The 17,214-nt window shown below is 47.0% G+C and overlaps 1 protein-coding gene across 31 annotated transcripts in view; it reads left to right on the forward strand.

Moving 5' to 3' along the window:
- Positions 1-17,214, forward strand: part of SPATS2L (spermatogenesis associated serine rich 2 like) — a 166,526-nt gene that overhangs the window by 135,535 nt on the left and 13,777 nt on the right. For all 31 annotated transcript variants that reach the window (XM_070580536.1, XM_008540901.2, XM_070580543.1 and 28 more), the window contains one exon: positions 15,601-15,659. In XM_070580536.1, the coding sequence (XP_070436637.1) occupies positions 15,601-15,659 (59 nt within the window). The remainder of the gene's footprint in view (positions 1-15,600; positions 15,660-17,214) is intronic.

Below are 17,214 nucleotides of genomic sequence, written 5' to 3' on the forward strand. Positions count from 1 at the left end.
CATCTAATTAAAAGCATTCCTAAAGAGAGTGGAGGATGGTCGTGCGCCACGGGGGGAGGGTGTGTGCTGGGGGCTGGGGTGGGGTAACGGGGTTGCAGAGAATGGGGGCTGGAGGGGACAATATTTTTAGGCTGCTTGGGGTTCAGATAGGAAAGAGAAATCAGTCAGAGCAAGTGTTCTGTATAAAGGGCCAGAAACGTTCCTGTACCTCCTGTTTACTTTTCCCTGAGGCGGTGCCAGGTCCCACTCAAGCAGAGTTTGGAAGCAGGTCGGGAGTTTCCGCTCCTCTGACCCTAAGGCCTCGCCCACTCCGCCCTTCTCTGCCCGCTTCCTCTCCATCTTGGGGTTTCCACCCTCACAGAGAAGACGGGACACCTCCCGCTACCCCTGCAGACCAGGGGCTGCCCACCGTGATGCCACTCAGGACAGCCAGGAACTCGTAGTGGGGTCCCGTCCCCCTTTCCTTCTTCTTTTTAACCACTGGAGCCCATTTTTGTGTCTCTGATAACCTCATCCTTTTTTTGTCCTCCCTCCCAAAGTGATATATTTGCATGTTAACAGATATAAACTGAGTCTGTTTGAGACTCTGCCAGCCAAGAGAATAACTCTAAAAGTGAGAAATTCAGGCTGTAGGAGAAGCTATTTTGAGATAAGTGTACCTTCTTCTGGCATCCCTCAGTCCCACTCAGGGGGGCCTCTCATCTGCCGCTGGAGCCCTCTTGGTAGCCAAGCAAAACCAAACACAGACCAGCGGGGCGGTCAGCAGGGTGACCCGCACAGACCAGACATGGCCACTGTGACATCTAAACACTGTGCCCTTCTTCTGGGACATGCGTGAGCTTGAGGAGCCTCCCAAGTGGGAAGCTGCATCTCAGAACAGCCTGGGCAAGTCTGTCCCCTAGCCCAGTTTGCTGCTCCTTGGTGCCCAAATCCAGCCCTGGAACTACTTCAGTGTGAGTCCAGAGAAGACCCTCTTTCTTCAGCGGGGTTATCCCCTACCAGGATTCTTTCCTCATTATTTAGTTTTTCCCCTCACATTCCTCAGACTTTTAGCTGCTTTTTGTGTAATCCCTGGCTTTCCATCCAATGCCAAAAGCCTGCTTTCTCTGTGCTCTTTGGGTTTTTTATTTTTTCTCTTTGTGAATAACATTGCCTGAAAGATGATGCCTGGAAATTAACGTCTACTTCTCTCCATACCGAAGCGTGTGTGTGTACACTGTAGTTAAAAACCCATAGAGCCTTGTGTCATCTTTTGCCTAGGTGTCACCCCCCAGGAAGGCTGGAGTCACTGGTCTGAAGTGGACCCAGGAGTAGGTTTTCTTTACAGAACTCCAGTGATTCTTTTGTGACCCGTGGTTGAGAATCCCTGGCGGGGAGTCCTGCGTAGGCAGCGCTGTGTCTGGGGCTGGAGCCCTGTCCTCAGTAGCATGAATTTGCCCCCAGGAGACATTGGCATGTCTGGGAGTATTTTTGTTTGTCACACTGCGGGGAGGGAGTGCTATTGGCATCTAGTGGGTAGAGACCAGACATGCGGTTAAATATCCTAGAACGCGCAGGACCACCCCCCCACCGCACCCGTAACAAAGAAAGATGCATCCCAAGATCTCAGGAATGCTGAGGTGGCAAGAGGAAGAGTGCCCAGCCTTCTGCATGTCCTGCTGTCCCTCCGCGCCCTGAGAGAGGACTGAGACTCCTCCCTCTGCAGCTCCCCTGAGCATCTCCCTGCCCTTCCCCCACTGTCACCCTCCTGATCCACCACTGGAGACATGGCAGAGGAAATTTCCTTTCCAATCATTCACAGACGCAAAAACAACTATGTTGTCTTCTCTTTTCATGTAGTTGAAGTAGGAAAATTTTTTTCCATACTGCCTGAAACATAAACCTTCTAGCTACACATTTTAAAGGTCAAATTACATTTTTGTCTTAATACCAGAAAAACAGTTATATTGAAGTGTAGAAAATTGAGGGCTTTGCCTTTTTGTCTTTTTTTTTTTTTTTTTCTGGTGAGGAAGATTGGCCCTGAGCTTACACTTGCTGCCAATCTTCCTCTCTTTTGTATGTGGGACTCCACCACATCATGGCTTAATGAGCAGTGTGTAGGTCCACACCTAGGATCCAAACCTGTGAACCCTGGGCCACAAAAGCAGAGCAAGTGAACTTAACCACTACACCACTGGGCCAGCCCCCTGTCTATTTTTCATTATAGAATTCAAGCCAGTCCTTAAGAGAAAATGGAAATATTAAGAACTGACATTTGTGGCTAATGACAAGCGGTCACTTCCATTAGCCATTCTGTCTCTACCTGAGCCTTTTTCTCATACTGTAATGACCCAGCTATCGCGGTGGGACTGGGATCAGGATGAAGATGTGACGCGTGTAAAGGTAAATACAGCAGGGAAATGGCCCACTAGGCATCTCTTTAGGGGATTCTCCTTTTTCTTTGGCCTCAGCCAGGCAGCAGGATTGCTTGGTGCTCCTGGACACACGTGGCATATGTCTGGCTGCTCTAACGCTGGCCACATCCTCAGGTGTCCCAGCACTTGTGCTATTTACACTGCATGACAGCAGAAGGCCTTTTTGCATTATCTTATGATGCAGTCGTGGTCAAGCAGATACTAGTGGATCATTTAAATACCCTCTTAATGAGGAGAATCATCGGAATTGTGGCGCTATATAGACTTTTGGTGGTTAAATATAGGAAAAATATGTGTTAGGTAAACAGGTCCTGGAATCAGATCGGTGTCACAGAATAGATTCTGTGACAACAAGCAAACTTGGTTTTCAAGTTAAGTCACGTGGGAGATGTTGATATAAGCATGGGTAATGAGTAGCAACTCCATTTTAAAACCGTGTCGCGGAAACAGTCAGCATTCCTAGTGCACCCACGAGCGTCGAGGGCATGTGGAGTAGTGTGTTGTCCAGCAATAGAACAGTGCTTTTCTCTGCACCATTCAACAAGGGGTGTTTGTAATGGGATTACCAGTAGGAGAGCTGACGTAGGAACCTTTTCAGCCACTTGGCGTTGTTACGTAATAATTTTACAAAGCCTTAATAATTTTATTATGAATTAAAATTTGTATTTTACATAGCCTCCCTATGTAAAATATCAGCAATGAGGTAAATGATTACTAGATTTTGTCACTCCTTAGACTAAACATGCAATGAAGATAAGAGTTTGGGCTGTATTTTTTATGGTTTTTGAAAGAAATTTAATAAAAGGTCTCTATGTCTTTCTACTCTGAAATGAATACAAGCTCCCATCGATGAAAACCTGTCCCAACAAGGCTTTGTGACACACTCCCTTTCTGACAACTCCCCTTCCTGCTCCTGGTTTTCCTAAGTGCCCACCTGATGCTCTGGTTTCTCTTCGGATCGTGTAAGATCTCTTGCCTTTTACCAGGTGCCCGCCTGCCTGTGACTTGTATAAAGCACTACACAACAGAAATTAAACAAACCTGCTCCTTCTCCCACACCCAGAATTCGAGGTTGTGCCAGCATATGGAAAGAACACACAGTATGGAGATGAACATACGCCTGCAAAGGATGTTAAGAGGCAATGACAGAAGAGGCTAATAAATATATTTATGCCTCAAGAGAGTCATGTGTATGGTTTCTGTTGCTGTCCTAGCTGACAGATTGCCCAAAATGACCCTTTTCCTTATTCTGCCCAGTCCAGTAACAGAAAGCAGCTCCAGGCTCCCTTCTGAAATGGTGAGAGGGCAGCTGCCACATACCGTGGAGGGACTCAAGGTTCCCGTGACTTTGTCACTGAGCCGAGTCCCTGTGGTGCCGTGAATTTCTGGTCTTGCCTCGCTTGTGCGTATGTGTCCTTCTGAATGGGGGTAGCTCGCTCTGTGGAGGTGAGAGCTTCTCTTTTCGTATTTTCTTTCCTCCCCGAGGTTTCCCTCTGCATTAGGTGTTTCCCCAGGGCCACTGCGAGGACTGAGTGAATCAGTCAGCAGGAAGGAAGAGCAGCTTGATAAACGCAGAAGTGCAGACTGGCCTTTCCAGTTTGGGTGCAGTCCCCGCGAAACAGCATCAACACACCTTGCGTTAAGGGCCTTTCCGAGCCCCGTGTGTGACTGCCTCCTCGCGTAATGTCATGCATGGTGGTGGGTGCACACTCAGCGTTGGAAGCCAGCTCTCCTTTCACTGCAGCCTTCTCTGCGGAATGACAGACCCACAAGAGGAGCTGGAGGACAAGAAGGTGATTCTGATTCCAGCTTAAAATCTGAAAAGATTTCTGAATCTTTTCAGCAAGTGAAGGCTGCCAATCAAAACAGCTTGGTAACACGCTCCTGAAGAGGAAGTGTCAGTTTTCATCAGAGAATAGAAATATGAAAGGGAATTAAGCAAATTATTCTGTCTATACAATCCCAGAGGGAGAGTATGTATTATTTTTGTTTTTTTTAAAATTTACAGTATAATATACATTCACTGGGAAAATAAGACAAATTTGTTGTTATGTATTAGTATAAATGTAAAATACATTATAATTTTTAAAGCGAGGCATCTCAGATCACAATTTCAGAATGGATCTGGGGGGTTATTTCTGTTTATTGGACTGGGGCAGAGTGTAACCGTGTGGTCTCCTAGAGCGAGACCGAGGAGTCACTCTGGGCAATTTGTCAGCCAGGACAGCAAGAAACCGTAGAAAAGCCTGACCCTGAAGTTAACGTAACAGAATTCCGCGTGTGTGTGTTACATTATCCTTCCAGTGACTGTACACCTTTGGATCTTAGTAGGCCATATTCTAACAAAAGTCACATTTTCCAGGCTTTGTTAACCACTTCATTGGGAGGCATGTGGAGTAGAGTTAGACAGAACAGGATTTCAGTCTCATCTCCACATATTCCAGCCCTGCAGGTGGTTGAGGTTCTTAACTTCTACTCAGCTACAAAACGGGGTGCTGCTGTCACTTTCTACGGGTTTTGTGAAGATTCATGTACCAGACCTGCATTTCTCAGATCATTCTAGAAAATCTCTAGCCGGACGCGCGATAGAAGTTCAAGCTAGGCTGGCTCTCCTCCCCTCCAGATAAGCATTTAGTAAATTTCTTTTCCTCTGTACCAAGACACGGTGAAGAGGGGCCCTCCTCCCTCTTCCTGCTTCCGCAGCATGCAGCAGCTTCCAGCTGTGTGCTGTGGATGTTGCATGCCAGCTTTTTACTGTTTGCTGGTTGGTGAAGAGAAAAGTGAGGCAAAGGGACCTCGATTCTCAATGGCCACAGCTGCCACCAAATCAGCCCTCCTTCTCCTTTCGTGTCTTGTCACGCCTTCTCCCTGCCTTCTCTTCCCCTTTCTTCATCCGTCTGTCCAAGAGACAGGTGAATGTGTGACAGGCCAGTGCTCCTCAAACTTTGGAATGCACCGGGAGCATCTGGGCCCCAGTCCCAGAGGTGCTGATTCGCTGGGTGTGGGGTGGGGCCCAGGAATCTGCATTTAATGAGTACAGTGGGTACCAACGTAAGTGGGCTGAGGTCCACACTTGAAGAAGCACTGCTGAAAATACTGAGGGATAACAGATGATCTCTTTCCTAAAAATGCCCAAGGTGTGGTGGGAGCAGACAGAAGTAATGCACTATGGCAAACAGTGTAATGGAGCTGTGTGTGGCGAGGGGACGGGAAATCCACACTGGCTGGCTAGTGGGGAAAGGGTCCATCACAGAGGTGACATGTGAGCTGGCTCTTGAAGGAAGATTAGGAATTTGCGAGACTGAGAAGGAAGAAAGAGGATTCCATGCAGAAGGAACAACACGAGGAACCAGAAGCGAGAGAGACCACGGTGCACTCAGGGAGGAGTATGTTCCCGGGGTCTCACTCCGTCAATAAAGGAATTTTGAGCACAGGCCTCTCAAGCCGGAAACTGTATTTATAAATCATATGTGTGTACTACTGTTCATCTGTGTACTAAGATTAGGAAAGTCTACTTTTGAGAATATAAAGTAAGTACGTAGAGTTTACTGTTTCCTTTGTGCCCCACCTGGGAGGCCAGTGGGCTAGGGCAGGTCCGGAAGACAAGGGGCAGCAGGTGAGACAGACGCCAGGTGGTGAGAGCCTACGGCCTGACCCGAGAAGTGCACATTCCCCCGTCCCCTTTCACGTGTGAGCCAAGGAAATCAGGAGGCCAGAGCAGTGAGGGCTCGGCTGGGCTGCCTCGCTACCATGGGTTGCATGTGGGCCAGCATTTCTTTGACTGCTGGTGCCACATCAGTCTCTTCTAGTTTCTGTTCCTAAGTTACTCATGTTCAAGAAGCATGAGTTCTGCTTAGATGCCCCCCCAAACTGGAAAGAAATGCAACAGTGTTCAGAGTGGTTGGCTCTGTTTGAGGTATGAGATAAAGAGAGATTTTGCCTTATTTTGAAATTTGTTTTATTTTATCCTGCTTTCTATATTTTCCAGCTTTTTTTAAATGAGCATGTAAAATGCAGTAAAAATGTGAAGAAGAATGTTAACAGTTCCTTAAATGGTCCTCTTGTGCTGTAAGATAATTAACATTCACAGATAGAAGTTTACTTTCTTTTCCACAGATGTAGTTTTTTGTTTGTTCATTTTTTTAAAAGGGAGTGGTGGTAATTCATATCATTTTTATAGCTATAGAAACTGAAATACAGGTACTTTCCCTGAAAAGTCATCTCTGTGGAAAGAAACAAAACTAAGAAGTAATTAGCAACGATAAGAAATTATATTATTAAGCTAAATCATATGTAAAATTCTAAATGGACGTATATGAGGAATACAAATTTTTTTGTTGAACATGGGATGTTGTGGGATTTGTAGAATTTACAGGATTTTGTGAGTCCGATGTCATTTTAAAAATTCCAAGAAGAAAAAGGAATCCCTGCGTTTATTTTCAGTTACCTGTGTCCTTTGTGAGGAGCTGCAGGATTGCATGAGAGTTGGGCGCTAGTCCTTATGCTAAATCTGCGCGTCTCATGCCAGAAACGCACCTCAGGCAGTGATGAGATGTTCATGAACTGTGCTTTAAATCACTGTAAGGTTCCAATATAAGATATGCAGACGAAAAGATATTAACGTTAACAGATTATATGACCTCTGATGAAAGAAGTAGAAACCAGGCACCTCAGCGTGCTGGGCGGACGGAAGGCAGCCTCGCGTTCGCCCACAGCAGAGGGGCTGTAACGCTCCCGTCTCTGTGGAGTGTGCCCCCTCTTAGAGGCACCGCGACTTCATTTCCCTGATAGTCAGGATCTCCAGGCAGCCTTTTTTTTTTTTTTAAAGATTGGCACCTGAGGTAACAACTGTTGCCAATCTTCTTTTTTTTCTCTTTTTTCTCTTTTTTTTCCCAATCTTCTTCTTTTTCTTTTTTTCTGCTTTTTTATCCCCAAATCCCCCCAGTACATAGTTGTATATTTTAGTTGTGGGTCTTTCTAGTTGTGGCATGTGGGACGCTGCCTCAGCATGGCCTAATGAGTGGTGCCATGTCCGCGCCCAGGATCTGAACCTTGGGCCGCCGAGTCGGAGCGCGCGAACTTAACCACTTGGCCACCACTGGGCCGGCCACACCAGGCAGCTTTTCAAAGGGTCGTGTCCCCACCCCAGTCTGCATACTGCAGACACATATGCTGGGTTTTGTATGTTTACCAAATAACACTGTGGATATCAAGAAATCTTTAGAAAGATCCATTTGTAACCACTGCTGCATTCAGAAAAAAAAATTCCAATTATGAAAAGAATGCAGATTGTTGTAAAATCTAAATGCAAAAATGTACAGAGTAGAAGGTGACAGACCCAGGAATTGTAGCAAAAAACTAAATAAATAAACATAGCCAACTACTTGACACTGAGCCTGGCATTGACCTGGCAATGGTGGAAGTGGAGCAGGTAGGAGAGACTTTTCTGATGGACTTAGGACTGGATCCCGTGGGGAGTGAAGGAAAAGGAGCCCTGGAGCCTGGGCATGGTGGTACCAGTCCCAGCAGACAGGGTGGAGGAGAGGGGCAGGCTGGGGAAGCTGGGAGGAAAAGTAATCTTCCCTCTACCCTTCTGAAATCTTAGGTGAGACCCCTGTAATAAAAGGCAGGTTAAAAGAGAAAACCAAACGGAAGTTTATTAACACGTATACTGCAGGTCCACATGGGAGGGGCCCAGTGAACAGTAGGGACTCCCGAGGCGGCTTAGAATTTAGGACTAAATACCATCTTCATAGGGAAAGGAGAGAGGATGCAGGCCCTTAGAGGAGAGAGAATGACTTTTAGGAGAGATGAACAAGCCCTGAGAAGAACAGACAGGAATGACAGTTTGTGACAAAGCGTGCCTGGCTGTGTGTCAACAGGGAGTCTCCCATCCTGTGACCAGTCAGCAGTCTTCCCTGTTGATGAGACTCCCGGGGAGGGAGCGATGACGAGGGAGCTGCTTTCGGAGGCTCTGCCTTTAGGCAGTGGAGGGGAGTTGAGAGCAAGATCTCCCTGTGTCTGCTGTTCTCAGGCACCCGCGCTCACAGTGATCAATGTGCCAGAGTGCCATGTTTGAGATGCATATTCTGCTCCCCTTAGGGCAGCAGAACAGTGAAAGGAGTGGCAGTTAGCAACGCACGCAAGCATGGGTACCATTTGTTGGCACCTGTCGTACGTGTTAGAGCGGCCAGTCCTCCTGACCCTAGGAATAGACCCCACACTCAGTCTTGCTGCATTTGTGCCTGTCAGGCCGGGGACAGCAGCTTTGTTGACAGGAGCAGTAGTTGGGAAATGGGTAAGCTGAAACTCCCGACTAGTTTTGCCTTGGGCCCAAGAATTCCTGGTAATACTTGGGGAGCTGGACTGGAAATGGTCCCCATGATCACAGTACAGTACGCCTTAAGTGTTTATTAAAGGGACTTTCACTGCCCTCCACCTGCTGGGCGAAATCCTCTCACCCAGCAGAAGGGACGCAGAGGCCTGAACTCAGGGCAGCACAGGCGGCCTCTGCCATCAGCGCTAGCCGCCCAGCTCAAGGCCCAGGTAGTGGCCACTGGGCGCTGCCAGGCTGCCAGGAGCTCCGCTGGCATTCCTCTGGGCATTCATGGTTCTTACTCCTGCTGAGTAGTAAGGAGCAGAGCCCACACTTGGGAGAAGGTTTTTACATTACTCTTTCTCTTTAGGGAAGAAGAGAGAAATGCTTCATCCAGGAAGCTTGGCTTACCCCTTGTTGGCCTGCTTTATGCTATTTGGTACAGGCCCGAGAGGCTGACACATCCCATTAGCATTCTTTAGGATCCTTTCTCCCCAGCACTTTCCACAGTCCCTTTCTCTCTGATGGGGCTGGGGCCAGGAGGCTGCCCTTCATCGTGCTCGTCCTGCCCTGCCAGCCCTGGCTCCTCCCGAGGCTCCCTGCCTGCTTTGTCCTGCTCGGCAGCCAAGGAGTTGAGAAAGCTCCGGACTGAAGCACTTCACTCACAAGAAGTCCGGAAAGCACGACTGTGTGGGATCATCCCGGGCACCTTCTCTCGCTGCGGCCTCCCCGAGGCAGACTTCCGGGGATGAAAGTGGCCTGGTTCTAAGGCTTTGACTCTGACTCTGGCTGCTGTTGCAGATTGATTTCTTTAAATTCCCTTTGAAATTCTGCTTTCCCTCCTCAGTATCCACCAGCAGGCTCTGCTCTCCAGCTTATCAATGGCTGCCAGTCCTGCGGCTGCTCCCTGTCGCGGCATCTTTATTTGTGAAGAACAGTGGCCCTGACGTGGCTCGTCGAGCCTCCCGACAAAGCCATGTTGTCGCCCCGTGTCTTAGTCCCCAAATTTAAAGACGAGTCTTTCACGGGGCAGAAAATGATGACTCTGTCCCTGCTAAAGTGCCTTTCTGATTCTTTTTATTGTTGTTGTTATTAGTCCTCCATAGAAAGGAGTCAAGACAGTGGAAACATTTTTATAAAATGACACTTTATCTCTGTGATTAACTGTATAGTAAACCATAAAGGCCTTGCCGTGGTAATCTCCTTCTCCCTACACCTTATTGCTTTAATAATAAAAGCTTTTTTATGGCAACAGAATAAAATTTTACTATCCAGGCAGTTTCGATAAAATGAGAAGATGTGTTTTTGGAGGGATAAAGGGCGCGTCCGAAACATGGGCGGTCAGCACGGCTTTTGTGTGAGTTCGAGGTGTGTAGACCATGTTCCACGTGTCTTAAGTCCGGCGCCCTCCGGAGGACTCGAGCCAACCTCCTAGAGAACTTTTTAGGGTCAGGGAGAAGCCAATTAAGGAGTTCTCTATTTCTGTCAGGTACAGAGGACCACTATTGAAAGGCAAAAATGTCTAAAACCTAGATTTGCAGGTGATTCGTGCGAGAGAGCACAAATTTCAGTAACTTATCATCACCCTACTTTGCAAACAGAATCAACTACCTGTTTAGATTCTAAGCCAAACCCTGTGTGGTTTGGTGAATATCTTTGCACTTTTATTTATAAGCTTGTGTCTCAAATGATTAGAATCTGTCAGTGACAAGAATTATCCAAATTTTTTCATAAGCATGATTTATATGCGAGCAGTACAATATACCAATGAAGAAGTTTCGTTATTGTTATGCCGTAGAAAATGACTCTGTTGCCTTCCCTTACATTCATCACTGTCAAGCCGTTTTTGTTGAGCAACCCCTGATAGTCTAAGATCATAAAGTTGAACAGAAGGTTTTAAAACTCAGTCAGAGCTTCCCTGAAGAGCTGACGGTTAAGCAGAGGCCTGAAGAAGACTCGCAGTTAACGAGATGAAGAAAGACAGGGCTGGGGAGGAGGGGAGGGTATGTGCCAGGGCCCTGTGGTGAGGAGAGAGCACAGCTCATACGTTCTGGGGTGTCGTGAAGCTTAGACAAGATCATTCCAGTAAGGCACAGGTCTCTACCCAAGGTGCCTAGCACAAAATGAGCACTCAGGATGTGTTAGATGTGATAAGCTCCCGTTTTGAGGGAACTTAGGGCTGATATCTGTCTACATAATTGTACCTTGAAAGCAGGCAGGCGACCTTTCTGCTTTCCCAGTGGGAATGTGGTCTGTGACACTGATTCTTTCTGTGACTTGTCAACTCTCTGAGGTCGTTTCTCTCCAAGACCCTCCGTCCTGCCCTCCATGTCTGGTACCTCCGTCCCAGAGTTTTGCCCTGTCCTTATCTAGCCTGCAGAGTTGCCTTCCAGCAGGCAGCACATCAGTGTCTGTCTCTGTCCTCATCCCTCTAAGAAGCTTCAGTAGGACTTGCAAATGGCACTGATGGAATTCCTCCTGCAGCTGGCTGTGACACCGGCCCTGGGGCATTTGGGAGGGTTTAGCCGCGGTCGTTCCTCTTTGACCCGCGCTTTGGTCTGGCTCTCAGCCTGTCATGATGCTGGCTCCTCGCTGTCTGACAGCCTGCCAGGGGACAGGCTGGCCTCCACTGCTTCACCCTCTTCACTGTCCGCGTCCACTTCCCACGGTCTTCCCTCCCACAAGCCTGCTGCCCTGGAGGCAGGACCCCAGGAAGCCCTCCGGGGCACCTTAGTGAGATTCTTGAGGGCCATTTGGGGCTGCCTCCAGCCGGCACCAGCTCCTGGTTCGCGTTCCCTTCCTCAGATCTGAGCAGGCCCTGACTCAGCAGACTCCTTGGTGCGCCTTTACGCACAGGGGCGTTGAAAGCAGGCCCACACCACAGTGCTCGAACGACTGCAGCTCGAGGCCCGTCTTCTGTTGAAATACCCGGAGGAATGGAAGGACGGTTGATGCCAGCTTCCCAGGACTTTTCCGCAAACTCAAGTGGGCATTCAGCAGAGTAATAATTTATTGTGTAACTTTCCTTCCTCCTGTTTTAGCCCAGAAGGCCTGAACTAACTGTTGTGTGGATACCCAGCTTTGTTTAATATGCGTTAGACCTGGGGATGTGTATTACACTCCAAATGTCCATCTTGTAAACCCTCCAGGCACATTATTATTTTAACCAATTTAATCAAGAAAAATTTTACCTTGATCTTGGTAAAGAGTTTAGCAAAGGCCCCTTCTTACACCATCCTCCCCACCCAACACACACACAGGCTGCGGGGTTCCCAGCCTGCAGGGTCTGTGACCTTGTTTGGGGACTGAGGGGCTGGGGGACCCCCACTGCAGCCAGCTCCTCTCCCACCCACTGGAAGTCTCAGACTCCCGAGCTCGTATCCTGCGCAGGTCGTGTTTGCTTGTGTACGTCGCGTGCTCTCCAAGCCTGGAGACACTAATTAGAAGCCTTCCAGTTGACTGAGGGCTGAGGCAGCCTCATTTCTCTCCCCTCCGTCTGTTGTTTTGCTGTTTCCCCAGTCAGATCGACTCCTCGCCTCTCACCTTCTTCCTCTCAGTTCTCCCACAAAGAATGCAGGCTCCACAGGGATGGCAGGAATCCTTGTTTTTGATCCACAGCTGTATCCCAGCCCCAGCACCCTTGCCTGGCACGTGGCAGGCACTCAGCAAACATTTGTCCAGTGGAGGACTGTTGCATCAGTCTCCCCATTTCTAGAGCTCTCTGTGGCATATTCCTGTACAGCCGTCCCAAACCTGTGCAGCCCACTCACTCCACTGGTGAAGAGAGTGGAGCACGAGTTACCTGCAAGTCTCACATGACCTGGAGCCCATGTGGCAACCGGAGTCTGCAGCCCCTCGAGTTCCAAAGCAGCTGTCCTGGACTCCTGTTCCAGGTCCCCTGGAAGGCCACAGCCCTCTCTCAGATTTGTGCCGGGGGTGGGGGTAGGGGTGGGGATTAACATTCTCGCGCTCCCTCTGCCCTCTGGCTGTGGCCTCTTCCGTCTGTTCAGCCTTGCCCTCACCCAAACGTGAAACCCAGCTGCCTCCTCAGTGTCTGTGCACGCACACCTGCGCACGTTCAGAGCACGCCCACCAAGCGGAGTGAGGATCTGGATGTCCCCAGCAAGGCTCCCAAACCACACCTCCCCGCGCACGCCCTGCAGTAGTGTCTCAGCCCCCTGGCTCCCGGCAGTTCTTCTGCCCACCCCACTGCTGGTGATCTCTCCCCGGCTCTTCACCCCACACAGCGCCCAGCCTTCTTGCTGGCTCTTCTCTCTCCCTCTTCTTGCCTTCCTGTCTGTAGGGGACAAAAATTCAAAACATTGTCCCAGGCAGAGTAGCTTAACCACGGTGCTGTAATTCGGGCTCCCGACCCCCATCTCTAGGTTCTCACCTTCTCTCCTAACAGCTTATCCAGTAGCCTTGGTTCCCTAAACTAACACAGAACTGTCCCCTCTAAGAGGGTTGTTGAACACAAAAACGAAAAATCGCTTGGCCTCTGTTGTGGCTACATTGTGAACTTGACAGAGAAGCTAAATATACCTCCTAGTCACAGGGGCACGGGCCTATTGACTTAGCCCAGCATCTCATGCAATTAGCAAATATATGCTGGTTTATTAATAGATGGTCTCTGGAAAGAAACGTGAGAAGCTGGTAAGAGCGCAGGCCTCCAGGGAGGGGCACTGAGTGAGCTGGGACAGAGATGGGATAAAGACTTCCTTCCCACCAGGCACCTTTCTGTATTTCCTAGATTTAAAACACATTGACATCATACCTATGTAATGTCAATAAATAAGGTGCAGGTGTCCTGATGTGCTGGTTACACCAAAGTGATCATGTCCCGTGACCTTAAGCCATATGCGCCATGGGGACAGCTGATGTCCACGCTTGGTGGATTGGGCTTCGAGCCCAGCAGCGGAGACTTTGCTGTCCACTGTCCACGTCGGTTCTTCCCACGAGGACTTCCTGGCTGGAAAGAGCTGAGCTCCTCAGCACACAGTCCCTTCCTCTCCAAGCGTTTACATCACGTCATCTGCACGCGGAGCCCCAAACTCCTATAGACGGAGCCCAGGAACCACTCCTGACCTTGACAAATATTACAAAATGTTTCCTCTTAAGAGGAAATAAGTTTTCAACACACTCTGAATTTTAAAAGTACATCTGATGGAGAAAAAAAAGTACGTCTGCTGGAGCAATGCGAGCAGTACTGAGGGAGACAGCTGCAGGGGAAGAGGCGCATCCCGCGCGAGCTCATGGCTAAGCCACGCAAACAGCAAAATCTCACTGGGTACTTTTGGAAGATTCTAAGGAACCAACTATGACTTTGGAAACTTTCCAGTTTTCAGTATAAAAAGAGAGAGCCAAGCCTTTATCCTGCCTCACCTGAACTGTACTCCATGGTAACCCAAATAGTTGATAAGGGAAAGCTTCTCTTTATGGAAGATTCCCAGTAAATAAATGAAGAAGGAATCATTTTGAATTTGAATATCCCCTTTTTTCAAACCCTGTTGATCTAGGCAACGATCATCAGTGGCTGCTAAGACCATACAAAATAGATTCCTTTGCATTGCCCATGGCTTTGTTATGAGATGTAGAAATTTGAATACATTCAGGTTTGATTTTTTTTCAGGAGGAATATTTATAAGTGTGTTGTCTGCTGGTGGAACTAACAAAGTATAGCTCCTGAAATAAAAAGCAAATCTGAATCTAATCAAATGTCTCCATCTCCTAACAAATTTACACGAAACATAAGAGAATGTGTTAAGTAACACCACAGAGATGCAGTCAGCAAAATTCAGACCTTGTACAGCTCCACAGGATGAACAAACTGCTTCTTCAACGAATGAATTGCAAAGGAGAGAAAAAGAGATGGAAGGGAATCTATAGATTAAAACAGATATAAGAGACATTCAAGCAATTGCAACAAACGGGCCTTACTTAAATCCTGGTTCAAACAAACTATTAAAAAAAAGTTTGGGACAGTTAGAGAAATTGAAGACAGAGTAGATATCTGATAACATTACATTATCGTTAATGTTTTTAGGTATTGTAGTATACAGACATATTCTCCAAAAGTCCTTACCTTTTAGAGACATACATTGAAATATCTGTGGTTGAAATGAAAATAAAGAAACATCTGACTTTTATGCTTATATAGAATAAAATGCTGTGAAAGGAGATATAAGGATTTCTGATGATGTGCTCCTTCTGGGAGGGAAACGAGGAGTCAGGATGGGGGGGAATGCACTTTTGGATGGATAATTATTTACTTTATGCAGGTAATAGCTTTTCAAAGGACTAACCAAAAAATAAATGTAATGGAAAAAAGTTAATCTGAACCTTGAAATGCTTCTTTGGGGAATGAGAAGGCACAGACTCGTATGATAGAGCTTGTGGATCGAGGACCCAGACCCAATTTCTCCGAGCAGGTCCCAGGACCGCCTGCATCAGAACTGAGCCCACCTCCCTCCCTCCCAGCACAGAGGCCTTTGAGAACTGCAGGCCTTGACACCCTGAGTGGCAGCTTCTCAAGAACTTATTATATTGTTTTGGAACTTTAGAATTCATAGGGCAAAAATATTCCCAAATTTAAATTCAAAGCAGCACAATTCTGAAAGTCTGAAAAGGCATTTTTTTTAGATTTGCTGACAATGATTTAATCAGCAGATGTCACTATGTAATACTTGGGAGCATCCCTTCCACGTGGCCTGGTTTTTGGAAAGGCAGAGTGTGCTGCTGGCATTCTAACATAGAAATATTTATGGTAATTTTGTATTTTGTTTAATGACAATAACTTTTCTTTTACTTCCAGTGTTTATTGAAAGCTTATCTTTGATTAAGCCTTCTTTGTTTTTGTTTTGTTTCCCCCAGCATCATTGACAAAGAAGTTTCATTAATGGCAGAAATGGATAAAGTTAAAGAAGAAGCCAGTAAGTAGACACGTGGTAGTTTGATCAGGGGCCTCCCAGTCGGAAACAATCCACAGATCAGACTGACGGTGACCCGGATTCGGGGGGTCCTCACATTCACCCTGAAATCCTGGCGTATGAGCTCTGTAACCTTAGGCAAGTCACTGAGCCCCTGCAAACTGAGTAACCTCATGTGGCAGAAGGACAGGGCAGCAGCGCCCACCCAGCCCATGGCGGGACAGCCGCCCAGCAAATGGCAGGTGTCAACTGGGTTATTTCAAGCCCACAGGGACTTTTGTGCAGACACAGGACCACTTCAGTTTAATTGGGTTTCAAATGACACTGAATTTAGTATTAAATTTTAAAACATCAGTTTTTAAGCCTTCACAACTTACAAATCTTACTATACTGCTTATACAACCCTTTCCACTTGTTTTTTCTTAGGTGCAACTAACTCGATTTTAACAAATTCAATTCCCCTAAAAACTGAGTCCCATTTGAAATGTACTCAAGTTCCCCTCAATATTTTGAATTACGTTTATAAATTTAATCTATCTGATTTTTTTGGGGCACTTCAGATGCCTGACAAGGCAGACTCACAAACTTAATGGGCAAAGTATGCCAAGCTTTTAAGCGACTGTTCGAAGATTAATAATTAAAACTCCGAGATGTGCTAAATGAAATTTCCTTCAAACACTCCAGTTCTGTTTACAGGCTTGGTCAAGTTCACTGACACTTGCCAACTTAACACCTCAAAAGAAAATCAATTACATGTTTTATGTTGAAATCACAAGTGTGATTGCCCAAGGTGCCAAATATTCTGTTTAAATAATGAGTATACTCAGATGGTCTTGACCACTGAAACACTTTCCTAAATTTAACACAAAAGATTGGTACTCTGGGTTTGATTGGTTTTATCATCTTTCTACTTATTTCTAATCCTTTCCACTGTTGTAAAGCTCCTCCACAGCTAGCAGGGCAGGTCTGCCACCCCAAGCAGGCTGAGGTTCGTGGGTTGGAAATTTCAGCAGAGACAAGATGGCTCAGCCAGACTCAACGCCAGGCCATGGTGGGCAGGCTGAGCCCCCCCACTACCGAATCAGTCGGCTGTGTTCACGGGAACCCTAAGACCCTACTTTTCAGCTGGGATTTAGTTTTACGATCCTTATCTCCTGGGCGTTTTAAATTCTTCATCCTCACCCAAATTTTATCTGGTGAATGAGATAAATGGCAGTCTGCCCCCCAAACCAGCTTGCAGCTAAATTCCTTCACCTTTGACTGCAGTGCCTTTCTTTTTACCAGAATGAAGGCTCAGACCAGGTTCTTCACTCTTTTTCTATTTCTCTTGCCTGGCCCATGGCCATGATTCAATAGCCACTTTATGGAAAATAGCTATCATTGGTTTTGTTACACAATTTTTCTAAATAATTGTAAATAACATTTTAGAATCTAAAATACAGCAGGTTTTATTAAATAAAACTAAGTGTGATCCAAGGTTAAGCTGTGGAATATTAGGTAGTTACACAATCCCTTTGATTGTGAAATTACTTTATTCTTAAGAAATTTGTTGATTTCT

The sequence above is a fragment of the Equus przewalskii genome, chromosome 17 (assembly GCF_037783145.1).
Source record: "Equus przewalskii isolate Varuska chromosome 17, EquPr2, whole genome shotgun sequence".
Classification (NCBI taxonomy): Eukaryota; Metazoa; Chordata; class Mammalia; order Perissodactyla; family Equidae; genus Equus; species Equus przewalskii.